At 38.7% G+C, this 14,848-nt stretch overlaps 1 protein-coding gene across 1 annotated transcript; it reads left to right on the top strand.

Moving 5' to 3' along the window:
- The first annotated feature begins 297 nt into the window (after nucleotides 1-297).
- On the top strand, nucleotides 298-3,235 carry LOC110451610 (insulin-like). The gene is made up of 3 exons (XM_021499730.1): nucleotides 298-321; nucleotides 2,115-2,331; nucleotides 2,970-3,235. The coding sequence occupies exons 1-3, from the start codon at nucleotides 298-300 to the stop codon at nucleotides 3,233-3,235; spliced, it is 507 nt and encodes a 168-aa protein (XP_021355405.1).
- The last annotated feature ends 11,613 nt before the right edge of the window (nucleotides 3,236-14,848 follow it).

Raw genomic sequence — 14,848 nt, 5'->3', positions numbered from 1 at the left:
CCCCCCCCCCCCCCCCCCCCCCCGGTTCAAATCATGAAATTTTCCTAACAACTGTATTATCTGTTTGTTAAGTGCATTTCATGTTGTAACAAGATTTTTCTTTTTCTTTTCTTTTCTAAACATGGTACAAAATGATCCTTGTTTTATTCTTACTCTTTAAGATAGCACTCTTCGTTCTTTGACATATTGACTAAAACGTTTGTTTAAAAGTGAGCAAAGATATTTTCGTAACATCTTTGGCGACCAAGAAGCGATATCCTTTGACATATAACATAGCTGTTAACAGTGCGCGGTTACATGGGAACACACCGTCCACAGACAGTAGGTGGAAGGAAGTGTTTTAAAAAATTGGAAATATGTCGTATTGCTGCTATGATTTGATAAAATCCTAACGAATCGGACACAATTTGGGACAATTTATTTAAGTTATGTTCTATGAAACGACTAAGTTTAGTGGACCCTAGAAGTAAAACCTTTTTTTTCTGAAAAATAAAACAAATACATTTTGTAGAACAAAAACAATCACGCAATCAAACTTCCTAAATATCAATCGGTAATTTAATGTATCTTTTAATGTTTATGACAATTTGAGTTTCTTAAACAGTGTCAAAAAAGATGGCTTTCTGCTTTTTATCAGTCAGAAATTATCTTGCTATGCTACGACAGATTTAACGTTGGGAAGTTTTGTATAACTGCAATATAGCTAGCTGATTACAAAAAAACTTTTCCATTGCTCGAGAGACCAAAATTATTTTCTCGAGAGACAACCTGTCTTAAAAGACCACTGTAAAACTTTTCCATTGCAGTTATTTTCATGTAAACTGGACCTGTAATTTGGTAAACCACCTGCAAAGAGACACCATTTTATGTACAATGTACTTCCTGAGTGAGGTTTTCTAATACAGGTCTGAACGTCAATATATATTTTTCTCATCATTAATTGTGCTATAACAGCAAATACTGGCTGTAGCCGACGTGTTTCACGTCATACCTTGATTAAAACAGAATGAAATCTACACACGGACGTGTTGTTGCCTATCTCTGTTAAATCGTTGTTGCTTTATCTTGATTTTCACGCTAAGGTTTTGGTAGGAAATATTACGCATGCGCACAGACAGTATGTCCGAGCCTTTCCCTTTTGTGATTATAAACAAGATTAAACTCTAAGCTTGATACCTAATTATAGATTAATTGGTTATTTGAAGATAAGTATTGTTCAATATCGTTCACACAGATAAGTAGATTATTCAATGGTGTATTTCCTTCTTCGATCTCTGGGAACATACGACTAGAATGAAGTCTAGATGCTTATGTTATCGTAACCGCTATCTGGCGGTGAAAAATGAACAATCTAAAGACACTCCTGGAGCTTAGTTACTGCTATTACAATGTTATTGTTTCCAATCATTTCTTCCTGGTTTTTTTTTCTCTCTTTACACAAATTACACAAATTTGTCGGTGGACCTCTGACATGTAATATAACCTCTTACAAGGCAAATCACGACCCAGTATCAACAGATGCGTTCCTACATTTTGTCAGAGTTATCTCCCTTCAACTATTTATTCTTGTATCTCTATCGTTGAAGTCTTAATTGCACGTCACACAATGATATCATACAGGACCACCGATATTATTAGCGGCTCATCAACACAATGATGTCATACAGGACCACCTATAATATTAACGGCTCATCAACACAATGATGTCATACAGGATCACTAGGTAGTCTTTACAGCGTATCAAAACTATAAAGTCATAAAGGAACACACAATAGTCTTAATGGCTAATACACACAATAAGGTCACATAGGGGCCTACGGTAGCCGATCAACTCAATGAGGACAAACGGGGTCACATTTGAGTTAATTGGGTAAAAAATCGTCTGTACATGTATTTTTAGAATGTCAAAATGATAATAATGAGGACGTTGAAATAGATAGCATCGCTTTTTGAGTTTGTATCCTCTAATTAGTTAATTAATTAATTAATTAATTATTTTTTCTTTCCTTCTTGTATTTAATCATCTTTTATTTTTCGTGGAGTCAACATCATGTACCAAATCATTAATTGAATTAATTTAATAATTATTAATGAGTTCTTTTTAATCTTTTCAGTTCTCCTCTCAGAAGATGTATGGCACCATAAATCTAACAATTGCAGCCATCTGTATTTACTATCTGCCGAGTGCTTTGGCGGATCTCGAGTTCTCGTGTTCAGCTGACGCCACGGAGCGTGAGGGTACATGCGGCTCGCACCTCGCCGACACCATATCCCTCATCTGTGGTGGAGTATTCAATATGCCGGATAAGAGGGACGGCCCCGCAATACGAGGTACACTGCTAGAGTTGTTTCCCTTTGATGTATTTAATTATGGTTGCACTGTAAAAGAGGTCATTTAAATACTGCTATTCCTCCACCAGAGGTCGAACCCATTACCTCTGGTTTACTAGTCTAACGCTTTACGAATACGCTGAATAGAAATTAGCCAAAGGCAAGTTGGTAGGACGAGGCTAGTGTTTTACCGAGGTGACAACACAATGACCAATAGGACAGGCAATGACCCATAGGAAAGGACAAATGATAGTTAAATACTTTTGTGTTTGTAATGGACGATTTCGAAAATTTAAGTGTCTTTCAAAAGGATGGTTTCATTTCATTATTATTTAGATGTTAACTTGTTGCAACTAATTGAAGCCGTGTTGACTCCGCCAATGTGCCGTTAGACTGCTTATTATTGGAATAACGGCGTTGTTGAGCGAAACTATAATGTAGATAGATAAATATGTATATACACAATTTTTGTTGTACCTCTTCTCAGGGGCATCTCAAGTTAATACGTGCAGCACCGGGGGGAAACTGTCTGGATATCATTACCAGACGGCACCAAGTATCGAATGGAAGGGGTGCCACTGAATGCTATGCTTTCCATATGTATAGACGTATTGACCATGGTTTGTTTCCTTCCGCAGCCAATCCCTGGTCACGGTTCCGGAGCATTGTATTGGGGAAGAGAGACACGCAGCGCGCCCTGGTGGACAACAACGAGGACTGGAAAGACACAGTGAAGGCTCTAGACAAAATTAAACGAAAAAACATAGCGAAGCTTAAAAAAGTATCACTGACAAAGCGAAATGCGTTTCAATACATATCTACCTTACGAGTATCTGGTGTCGTGTGTGAGTGCTGTGTCCATGACTGTGATTGGTTCGAATTCTCCCAATACTGTGGAAAGTAGGAGCTTCATTGAATGAGTTTCCGGCGGAAGTGACGTCATACAGAGAAGAAAGTGATGATGAGAACCAACAAACCGCCGTAAAGTGGACAGAACTAACATACACTCAATCACACTTTCGGGTCACAATCATCATCATCCTCACATTGTTGGATATGAACGCCTCTCCGAAATATTTTCCAATAATTTATGTCTGTGTACTAGTTTATTGCAGATGTTTTTTAAGCGTGTGCCACTTCAATAACTCAAACACGAGACAGGTGGTTCAGGCAAACGCAAGGTTTAATTATGTATGCTGCGATAAGAAACTAGTGAACTATCTTTTCTGAATGTTACATCAATCTTGTCCAGTTTTAAATCCATTAACTATATCAATTCTCCAATGAACACATGCATTGGCAACAATGTTACGAAACCTTCGAAGGGAGATAACCCCTACACAAATCACAGATGCAACTTGTAAGGGTAGTATACAGCCTCAAACTGGTTGTGTAATGCGAAATTAACAAAATATCCCTGAAATCGTTGGAGATATATATTCGATGAATATTTCAGTTATCGAGTACAAATTTGGATATACTTTCATGTTGTCGTATTTGAGTGATTGAAGTTGTCTGTCTGAGTATTGTAGGTTTGATAGTTATATATATATATATTTATATACCAAAAGGTAGCTAGTCCAATGCGTCCAGAAAGAAATCGTGTTGTGATTTCGGCTCAGTTTGTACTGGGGACGAATTCTAACATAGGATTTCAAATTAAGTGTCTATTCGAAATACCTATACGATTGTAGCTCAGACCTGGTGATTGTTTTGGACCAATCCAAACCACCCGCTTTTCTGGTACGCACTGCACGTGTGCACGTAATATGATAATCTCCGGTCTTATAACACGCGCAGTCCTGACGTCATCATGTTCAAATAACGTTTGTGTTGATGCCGTCAGAAAAAGGACAAGACCTTCTACCTAATAATATGGTCGAAATGTACAATATGTTAGGAGTCTGATTAAAAAAAGAAACAATGTCATCTGAAGCTAACAAAACGGTAATAGTAATAGTTATCCTTGTTTTGCAAGTTTCTCTTTAGAACGTCCCCGTTTCCGGCGGTGGCCCCTTCCTTACCCCTCCTAATAACACACTGGTACACGTTGATGTCTGTCTTTATGTCCGCTTCTAGTGTCAACTGTTTGGAGGCCTTGTTATGTCCTATTGTCCGTATTTTGTAAGCTTTACATATTGTATAAACTAATCTCTACAAAACTTCATTTTCATTTTAATATCAAACATATATACTGATTAGCGATGTATTTCAACACGCATCGTCAAGTTTGCATTCTAAGTACATATTTACAAAAAGAAGATTCTTGAACTTGAACAACCCTGTGAATTAAGTGGTTTTGGTGATACTTACTGTTAAATAAAAATTTCCGGGTTTGTATTTTCCATTTAAAAAAATACACCCATGGAATTGTTGAGGCCCTCATTTCTATTACATGGCGGAAGGATATGGACCATAGTGAGGCCTGTTTGAGTACACATCACGTCCAAGTAAAATATCCTGGCGCGGTCCCGGTAAACATATAGTTTAATGATATTCTTGGTAAAATGACTGTTTTGACTGAAGAGAAACTCCTATTTATGTATATTCTATTTGCATGTACGATGTTAAACACAAAAAACGTTTGTAATAAACTAGAATAGAGGTATATTTTATCCAGTTCTCTTTGGACTGGAATCACGCGTCTGAGAGTAGATCGGAAAATGTTTTGTATGTCATCATCGGTTGAATGAAATAGAAAGTGAATCAAGATAACGATCACAAGCTGTTCTCATTGGTTGAATGCAAATAAACGCCTCTTGCTGGCTTGACTTACTGACGTGTTTGGTTGTACTGTACACACACTTGAACCTTATTTTTCCGGAATTTCGCTCCATGAACACTGATACAAATTGTTTTATTCCGAATTTTATCGTGAAAAACAACTTAACCAGTTGCCACTGTACGGAACGAGAGGACGTTTGTTGTCCGTCTGTCCTCCTGTCCGTTAGCTAGCTGCTTGTTCGTACTATTTTGAAATAATCTTATAAAAGTATATACATTTGTACACAAATGTGGGTCACTTCTCAGTTTTCTATATTGAACTCGTTGACGAAAGCTTTATCGAAGTTACCTATCAGTGCATTGATGAAATATTGTTAAAAGAAACACATTCTGTTAAATTTGAAGGGTAATCAATTTCTGTTATCCTGTTGACCCATATATAGAAATACAATATATCGATATTTAACAAAATATGTTCTCATGAATTTTCAATTCACTTATTTTAAAGTTTCAATTACATATATCTGGAGTATATTACTTCGTCCTAGTTGAATCGAAACGATTTTCAAATTCTGTCATACTGACTAACTATTGTGACATCAACTTCCGGGTCAACATTACAGAGCAAAGGTACCAAAATATGATGTCAAACAGTAAACTCCTTCTAAAACGTTAAAAAATGTCTCGTGCAATAAAACAATTATCAAAATATTTCGTCACTTCAATCACAGGTGCATCGCTCACAGCAGATTCTTTATATATAGACAAGAGTAGAGACCGGTACCCGTAGGATCACGGATCGCTGAAATAAGATAAAAGAAAAGGTATGCAGGTCGGGGCAGCCATCTTGGACATCAAATCAGCTTGAACATACCACCACTTACCTAAGATCAAAGACGTACATACCAAGTTTCGGTGGTCGTATTTGAATTTCAATCGGTCATGCTACATAACCCCTTGCTAAGGACAAACCATAAGTGGACAAAGAAATGAACCAATATGGGTTCGGTGGATATGGAGAAGGTCAAATTCGGAAGTAGATCTTTCATAGGAGTTGCTTTTACCAAAGGAAAAGACGATGTAAACAAAGTCTCAGTCAAGTAACAGTCGATGCTGTTCAAACTCTGAAAACATTAGATTAATCAACTGATCAAGTAACAGTCGATGCTGTTCAAACTCTGAAAACATTAGATTACTCAACTGATCAAGTAACAGTCGATGCTGTTCAAAATCTGAAAACATTAGATTACTCAACTGATCAAGTAACTGTCGATGCTATTCAAAATCTGAAAATATTAGATTACTCAACTGATCAAGTAACAGTCGATGCTATTCAAAATCTGAAAACATTAGATTACTCAACTGATCAAGTAACTGTCGATGCTATTCAAAATCTGAAAATATTAGATTACTCAACTGATCAAGTAACAGTCGATGCTATTCAAAATCTGAAAACATTAGATTACTCAACTGATTTAGTAAAACTACTGCGCCGCCTTGTTTAGCATATACAAAAACTGTTTAACCTGTGTTCCTGTCTTCAGCCGATACGTTTCATATCTATACAAACTGTTTTGAACTTCAGTCATAAGAGTTATTTAGTCTATCAGGTTTTAAACCCATGAGACCAATTGCTGACTTCGATAGCAGAAGCAACGCGTAAATTGTTTGTGCTTAGGTTCAAAGGTCAATGCAACATGTGATCATTTTGCTTATTTTCTGAACATCATCATCAGATGCTTGTATGCTCAAATAAGGAGATAGAATGTTGTTATGAGTGTCTATCCTGGTGATTAGAACATAAAATTTGGTTTGAACGCGAGCCTCAAGAGTTAAAACCGAATTTCGTTTTCTAATCGCAAATTTAAACTCAAAATTGAACGTATTATCCCCATTCAAAACAACTTTACAATACTTCTTTCATATTTTTAGAAATCATTATATTGATCTCACCTCAACAAATCTAATAAATTGTGATAAAAGACTGTAAAGTTGGCTTCCATGTTCCCATCACGTGACTTCTACAGCGAATTCAACCATCAAAAAGTATAATCTTTCAGCCGGAGTGCCAATCTCTGATTTTGATAAACTTAGAATTTGAAAGTTAAATTGTGTTATCACTTTTTTTTTTTTATCAAATCTACAAATAGGTTTTCCTCTGTACTTAGTTGTGCATGTTCATTTTAAGACTAATCGGAAGAATAAGATCGCTGCTAGGCGATGATTTTCAAATCGACAGATACACTTTCTTATCGCTATTTCTTAGAAAGTTCCGATGAGATGTATGTTCATATTCGTGCACACTTTTGCATGTTCCATTTTAAACTTGATATCGAAAGAAAAGACAGCCATATTAAACTTGAACGTTGGAATTTGTTATGTATATATGTTATTTCTCAGAAAGTATATCACAAATCTTGCTCAAATTAACACAGCTGTATGAAGATTTGTCGGAAGGGCGCCACATACTTGAGTTACTATTGACATGACTAGTAATGCTAAAGGAAAGACAAAAGAACAGAAAATAAGAGACTTACTTGGAACTCATGACAAACTTACGGTGGAGGGTGCCAACATCCCTCTAGGATGTCTCGTTGTGAGATACCACTGACTTGCTTATGATTGGTAGGTCACACACTTTGCTACACAATCACGTAAATATGAATTTTGACCAACTGACCAAGCTGCTGCGGCCAAATATCACGGATACGAGGTCACTTGGTGAAAGAAGAAAGCAACATGTAAAATAGGATGGCCCGAGACAAACTGTAATCACATCGCCATTGAAGTTTCACCGATAATTGGGACACCATTACCTCTGGTAGCTGTGATAGATCTAAAGCGTAACAAAGCAGGAACGAACTCCTATTGTAATCAACGGGATTGAACAAATGTATCATCGGCCAATCGAAAGGACAGAACTTATTCTGATAGTAATCACAAGAGAATCTGTCATTTGCCCAAGTAGAAGGACAGTACCAACATCTAAAAGGGGCGTGTAACATTTCATGGACCGAAAGCGTAGCACCCGTGTGACACTTATTGGTCATGGCTGGTACTAAGTTAACCTCTTAATCGGTCAATTGGCCAATCTATAGTGTGAATGCTTCTTAGGATGGGTCAAAAGGCTGTATTTTGGTTATAGATATTAATATGTTTGGACCAGGCGACATACATGATAATCGAAAGTAAGTTTCAGACTTTGAAATTACTTTACCTAAAGGTTATAATAATTGTGCTTCAAATGGACTGTTCACAGACATCATGATGCTTGTAAATTTATGCATTACTGTTAACAAACAAGTGCATCATGTTTCTATATGAGAACAGAAACTCGACTATTACGGCACTGATTCATCGATTTACAAATTTATCAATATGATTGATAATACTGACAGATCTGTTGCATTTTTTTTAAATCTCACTTTTATTTAACAAATAAAACCGAAACTCGCGATTCTTATACTTCTTATGATTAAATGTCAAAAACGAATCTTCCAATCGTTTTTTTTTCTCTCTAAGACCGATTCTCCATATGTTAGCTCTGACCTTTCCAGCCATCTTATTTGACAATCAATCAACTGAAGGCAGAGTCTGGTTCCTCACTTCGGGACTAGATCGTCACTGATACGGTCTTTCCATACTTATATCTTAGTATCATGCCATATAAGCTCAATCAACCTGGCAGCCTAAATTCAACAAGTCAGTCTACAATGATCAGTGCTGACTGTAAACTATCATTTCCTAAGGTAATGATGAAAATACCGATTAAATCGAACATCAGTTTTTCGTACAATATTTGACTGCCGTATTTGGGATCATGGCAAATGTCGCAAAGATAATTCTTCATCATTTATTAGGGATGTTTCCCCACCAATCGTGCGATTAGGGGCCTTAGTATCCAAAACAAAACGTCATCAAAACGTGTTCACAGAGATCAAGGTCCTTCATTTTATTATAAATAAACAAAGCACGCCACCCTTCCACTTTCAGATTAATACTGGAGATGCCCACTCAGTTGAAAGGACGTTAAACTATACCAAATAAAACCAAACCAAACTCAGAAACCGACAGTTCAATGACTTTGGATGCAACATCTGTTGTATGTGTGCGTCCTTCTCTTCTAATACAATTGCCGGAGTCTTACGTTATCTCCGTTTGACATGTTTTTACATCATCAAAGTTTAAACACGTTCTATTGCAGTAAATTTCCCCAACGTATTATCGTTGGGGCAGTGAAGATATCGGAATAATGCAGTACAGCTGTACAAAGGTCTTGTAATTGGTCATCACTCCCGCTGACAATTGCTCTGGACCAATCTTAAGTACAGCGTATAGAGACAGACACAGGTAATATATTGTCATGTGGCAGAATTTTATTTGATTCTTGTTCGTACAACAAGGAGTCTAATCAATTTCTTTAACTTCGAAGATTCTTGTAATATCGAAATTTCCTTGTTGGCGCACCAAAGTTTTATAAGGTGGTTCACAAAGTTCACTGTAGGGGATGTCCCAACAGCATGTAGCGATATAACAATTCTAGACTCATGGTCATCGATGTTTCGTTCCGTTTCGCATTCACAAGCATAGAACTGTTATATAGCTAGGCGACCGTTCTTTTTCTGTACACTAACTTTTATTGGCATCATCGCCTCTTTAATACGTTTATTGGATGCAAGTAAACCAACTTAATTTCCTTTTTGCATCTTGCAATGTTCCAGTTGCTCCCTCCCGATTAATACGTTATACTTGTTTTTAGATTTGTTAGTTGATATATGGTTTAACGTCCTATCAACAGCTGAGGTCATTTTAGGACGTACCTACATGTGTGTTGTTTACAGCATGCCAGTGTGTATGTGTGTTGGAGACAGCAGGGTTTGTTAGTGTTGTTACCTCCTTGCGATAGCGCGGATCTGATGCCGACTTTATGGTGCTACCACACTGAAATGCCATGCCGAAGGCACCCAGCACAGCATTCCGCCCGGTTACATTATTCTGACAACAGGTGAACCATTTGTTGTCATTACCCTACATGTTGAATGTTAAGCAGAGAATAACAACTACCAATTTTAAGGACTTTGGTATGTCCCGGCCTGGGGACAGAACCCATTGCCTACCCCACTTGGGCGAACGCTCAACACTAAGGCCAAAAGTGAAACCGAATCTAAGCAATATAGCATCTGTAATAAGAGGCACATTTGAGTGCTCTGTAAGTTTTATTGGCCTTTCATCTCTTTCAGCTGTACGTAAATTTTCTATGGAATGAGGGTTTTGCTGATAATTGTTTATGACCTTATCTTGAATAATGGAGATCTCCAATCTGTTCCCAATCATAGCAAAGGTGCAAACTTTTGAATGGACACTTTGCGCATTATCATCATAACACGACGTCTACGTTTTGTGTTTGGATTACTGTCGTGTTCGATAGTAGGCCTTTCTGATCCTCTATAGCCAGTGGTAGACCCCTCCTATCGTTGTTGTTAGCAGTCCTTTCTGATCCTCTATAGCCAGTGGTAGCCCCCTTCTGTCGTTGTTTTTAGCAGGCCTTTCTGATCATCTATAGCCAGTGGTAGCCCCCTCCTGCCGTTGGTCGTAGCAGGCCTTTCTGATCATCTATAGCCAGTGGTAGCCCCCTCCTGCCGTTGGTCGTAGCAGGCCTTTCTGATCCTTTATAGCCAGTGGTAGACCCCTTCTGTCGTTGTTGTTAGCAGTCCTTTCCGATCCTCTATCCTCTATAGCCAGTGGTAGACCCCTTCTGTCGTTGTTGTTAGCAGGCCTTTCTGATCCTTTATAGCCAGTGGTAGACCCCTTATGTCGTTGTTGTTAGCAGGCCTTTCTGATCCTCTATAGCCAGTGGTAGACCCCTCCTGTCGTTGTTGTTAGCAGTCCTTTCTGATCCTCTATAGCCAGTAGTAGACCCCTCCTGTCGTTGTTGTTAGCAGGCCTTTCTGATCCTCTATAGCCAGTGGTAGACCCCTTCTGACGTTGTTGTTTAAATGATCTGATGTTGTTAACTAAGTCCTCAAGCTTTTTCCAAATCTGTATCCATTAGCAGGTTTCGTTTCTTGTATTTTGAGTGAGTGATTTTAAGATGTATTTACAGCTTTAATAGCAATACCACTAGTTGTTCTGAGGTTGAGTTTTTTTACTTTCATAAGTATATATATTTAGACTATTGCAGACCTTGTTGATAGGGGGTGACGTCTTTTTTATGAAAGAGCCCACCTCAAAAGCCATTGTTTCAATCTGCTCTTCTAGCTTCTCATTCGGAAAATCTTATTGGTAGTATTGGTAGGGAAGCTACGAATGATGTTACTTCACAATCTATCATTTAGTTCTACATTGTCCAACCTTGTCTCCCTCTCTTGGCTTGAACCATATAGTTTGACACAGATGTGCTGAACTGAAGCATTCGGTCAATGAGGTGTGTCTTGTTGCGATAATGTAACCTGTTATCAAATGCACCCTAAAGACGATGATTATGGCTAGTTGATAGACGGAAGAAACAAACACACCGGTTATAACACCTTTACAATTTTGTATTAAATACAGTATGTCAAAAATGAATTACAGCTGATACATTAAGTCTTCTGACAGTTGTTTGTTGACATTGGTTAAGGAACAGAACACCGTCTGCCGACTCAAGTAAGTCTTCGTTCAGGTACTGTCTTGCACTAAGACGAGCAACAGAAATTTAAAAAGAAGTTATATAAAACCAAGTCTTTTCTAGACTTTGGTAATGATGTCATACATGTCATTATGTCTTGTTCTTACAGCATCAATGTAGTATTCACTCACCTTTTTGTGTCACATCCACTAAAGGTTGTTTTACCAGACTAAAAAGACCAATTCATTGACTCTACATATGTTTTATACAATGCCTTTCAGTCGGATGATCTATAAAAGGAATGTTCAGGGAGGGTTTTGGTTAAAAGCTGCATCTGTGTCAGGTACAGCATATGCTGTACGATGGAGAATGGGCGCTAAACTGATTGTAATAACCTTATCTACAACTTCATCCTAAATTGTGTTTGGAAATGTTTTCCCGAATCTGACATACTTGCAGAAGGTACTCGTCTCCTTAATACCTCATACATATCCTCGTTCTGATACCGAGTCAGGTTGAAATCTTGTTTGCGTTTATTAATTTTAATTTTCATGTCCTTGAGCTTAGATGACTTGTTGATGACACAGTTATTTTACCTCAAGGATAAAAATTCAATTTTAGAAATAGTTAATTAAAGCGATATGTATCACCAGCCGTCATTTCCCTAAGGTTAAGCGACAGGAAACCCCTGCACATCTAGTGTAAATCAAGTAATATAGTAAAATTGTGAGACAAAGTTTTATATCGAAATCGTTAATTAATGAACATGAACATGCATGGCACTCCAGCATCCAGGATATACCACAGCGACAATACACAGGGTCACAAGGACACAATATACCACAGCGTCAATTTACAGGCACACAAGGACAAAATATACCACAGCGTCAATTTACAGGAACACAAAGACAAGTACAGAACACACAGGAAAATTATACCATACATTCAACACACAAATACTCAATTGATGGAGGGAAACACGAACAAAAATACCACAGCGTCAACAGCGTCCATATCGCAGCTTCAATACACAGGGGCACAAGGACAAAACAAACCGCAGCTTCAATACACAGTGACCCAAGTACAAAACATACCGCAGCTTCAATACACAGTGACACAAGAACAAAGCATACCACAGCTTCAATACACCAAGGACAAAACATACCGCAGTTTCAATACAAAGGGACACAAGGACAAAACATCCCGCAGCTTCAATACACAGTGACCCAAGTACAAAACATACCGCAGCTTCAGTACACAGGGACACAAGGACAAAACATACCGCAGCTTCAATACACAGTGACCCAAGGACAAAACATACCGCAGCTTCAATACACAGGGACACAAGGACAAAACATACCGCAGATTCAATACACAGGGACAAAAGGACAAAACATACCGCAGCTTCAATACACAGGGACAAAAGGACAAAACATACCGCAGCTTCAATACACAGGCACACAAGGACAAAACATACCGTTGCTTCAATACACAGGGACACAAGGACAAAACATACTGCAGCTTCAATACACCGGTACACAAGGACAAAACACACCGCAGCTTCAATACACAGGGACACAAGGACAAAACATACCGCAGCTTCAATACACAGGGGCACAAGGACAAAACAAACCGCAGCTTCAATACATAGGGACACAAGGACAAAACATATCGCAGCTTCAATACACAGGGGCACAAGGACAAAACAAACCGCAGCTTCAATACATAGGGACACAAGGACAAAACATATCGCAGCTTCAATACACAGGGACACAAGGACAAACCATACCGCAGTTTTAATACACAGGGACACAAGGACTAAACATACCGCAGCTTTAATACACAGGGACACAAGAACAAAACATACCGCAGTTTCAATACACAGGGACACAAGGACAAAACATACTGCAGCTTCAATACACAGGGACACAAGGACAAAACATACCACAGCTTCAATACACAGGCACACAGGGACAAAACATACCGCAGCTTCAATACACAGGGACACAAGAACAAAACATACCGCAGCTTCAATACACAGGCATACAAGGACAAAACATACCGCAGCTTCAATACACAGTGACCCAAGGACAAAACATACCGCAGTTTCAATACACAGGGACACAAGGACAAAACATACCACAGCTTCAATACACAGGCACACAAGGACAAAACACACCGTTGCTTCAATACACAGGGACACAAGGACAAAACATACCGCAGCTTCAGTACACAGGGACACAAGGACAAAACATACCGCAGCTTCAGTACACAGGGACACAAGGACAAAACATACCGCAGCTTCAGTACACAGGCACACAAGGACAACACATACCGTTGCTTCAATACACAGGGACACAAGGACAAAACATACCACCGCTTCAATACACAGGCACACAAGGACAAAACATGCCGTTGCTTCAATACACAGGGACACAAGGACAAAACATACCGCAGCTTTAATACACAGGGACACAAGGACAAAACATACCGCAGCTTTAATACACAGGGACACAAGAACAAAACATACCGCAGCTTCAATACACAGGGACACAAGAACAAAACATACCGCAGCTTCAATACACAGGGACACAAGGACAAAATATACTGCAGCTTCAATACACGGGGACACGAGGACAAAACACATCGCAGCATCAATACACAGGCACACAAGGACAAAACATACCGCAGCTTCAATACACAGTGACACAAGGACAAAACATACCGCAGCTCCAATACATAGGGACACAAGGACAAAACATACCGCAGCTTCAATACACAGGCACACAAGGACAAAATATACCGCACCTTCAATACACAGGGACACAAGGACAAAATATACTGCAGCTTCAATACACGGGGACACGAGGACAAAACACATCGCAGCATCAATACACAGGCACACCAGGACAAAACATACCGCAGCTTCAATACACAGGGACACAAGGACAAACCATACTGCAGCTTCAATACACGGGGACACAAGGACAAAACACATCGCAGCATCAATACACAGGGACACAAGGACAAAACATACCGCAGCTTCAATACACAGTGACACCCACGCCATATAAAATTGACGCCAAATCAAGCCAAAATCTGCTACAGAATATCAATTTTAACTCGAGCAAATCCGATTGCTCGTGTCGCCACTTTGTATTTCAATTCTAATTTTAATTAAATAAA

This window comes from Mizuhopecten yessoensis, unplaced genomic scaffold (genome assembly GCF_002113885.1).
Source record: "Mizuhopecten yessoensis strain PY_sf001 unplaced genomic scaffold, ASM211388v2 scaffold6135_1, whole genome shotgun sequence".
Classification (NCBI taxonomy): Eukaryota; Metazoa; Mollusca; class Bivalvia; order Pectinida; family Pectinidae; genus Mizuhopecten; species Mizuhopecten yessoensis.
The sequence above is the reverse complement of the archived record's forward strand: the minus strand, read 5'-3'. Positions and strand labels throughout refer to the sequence as shown.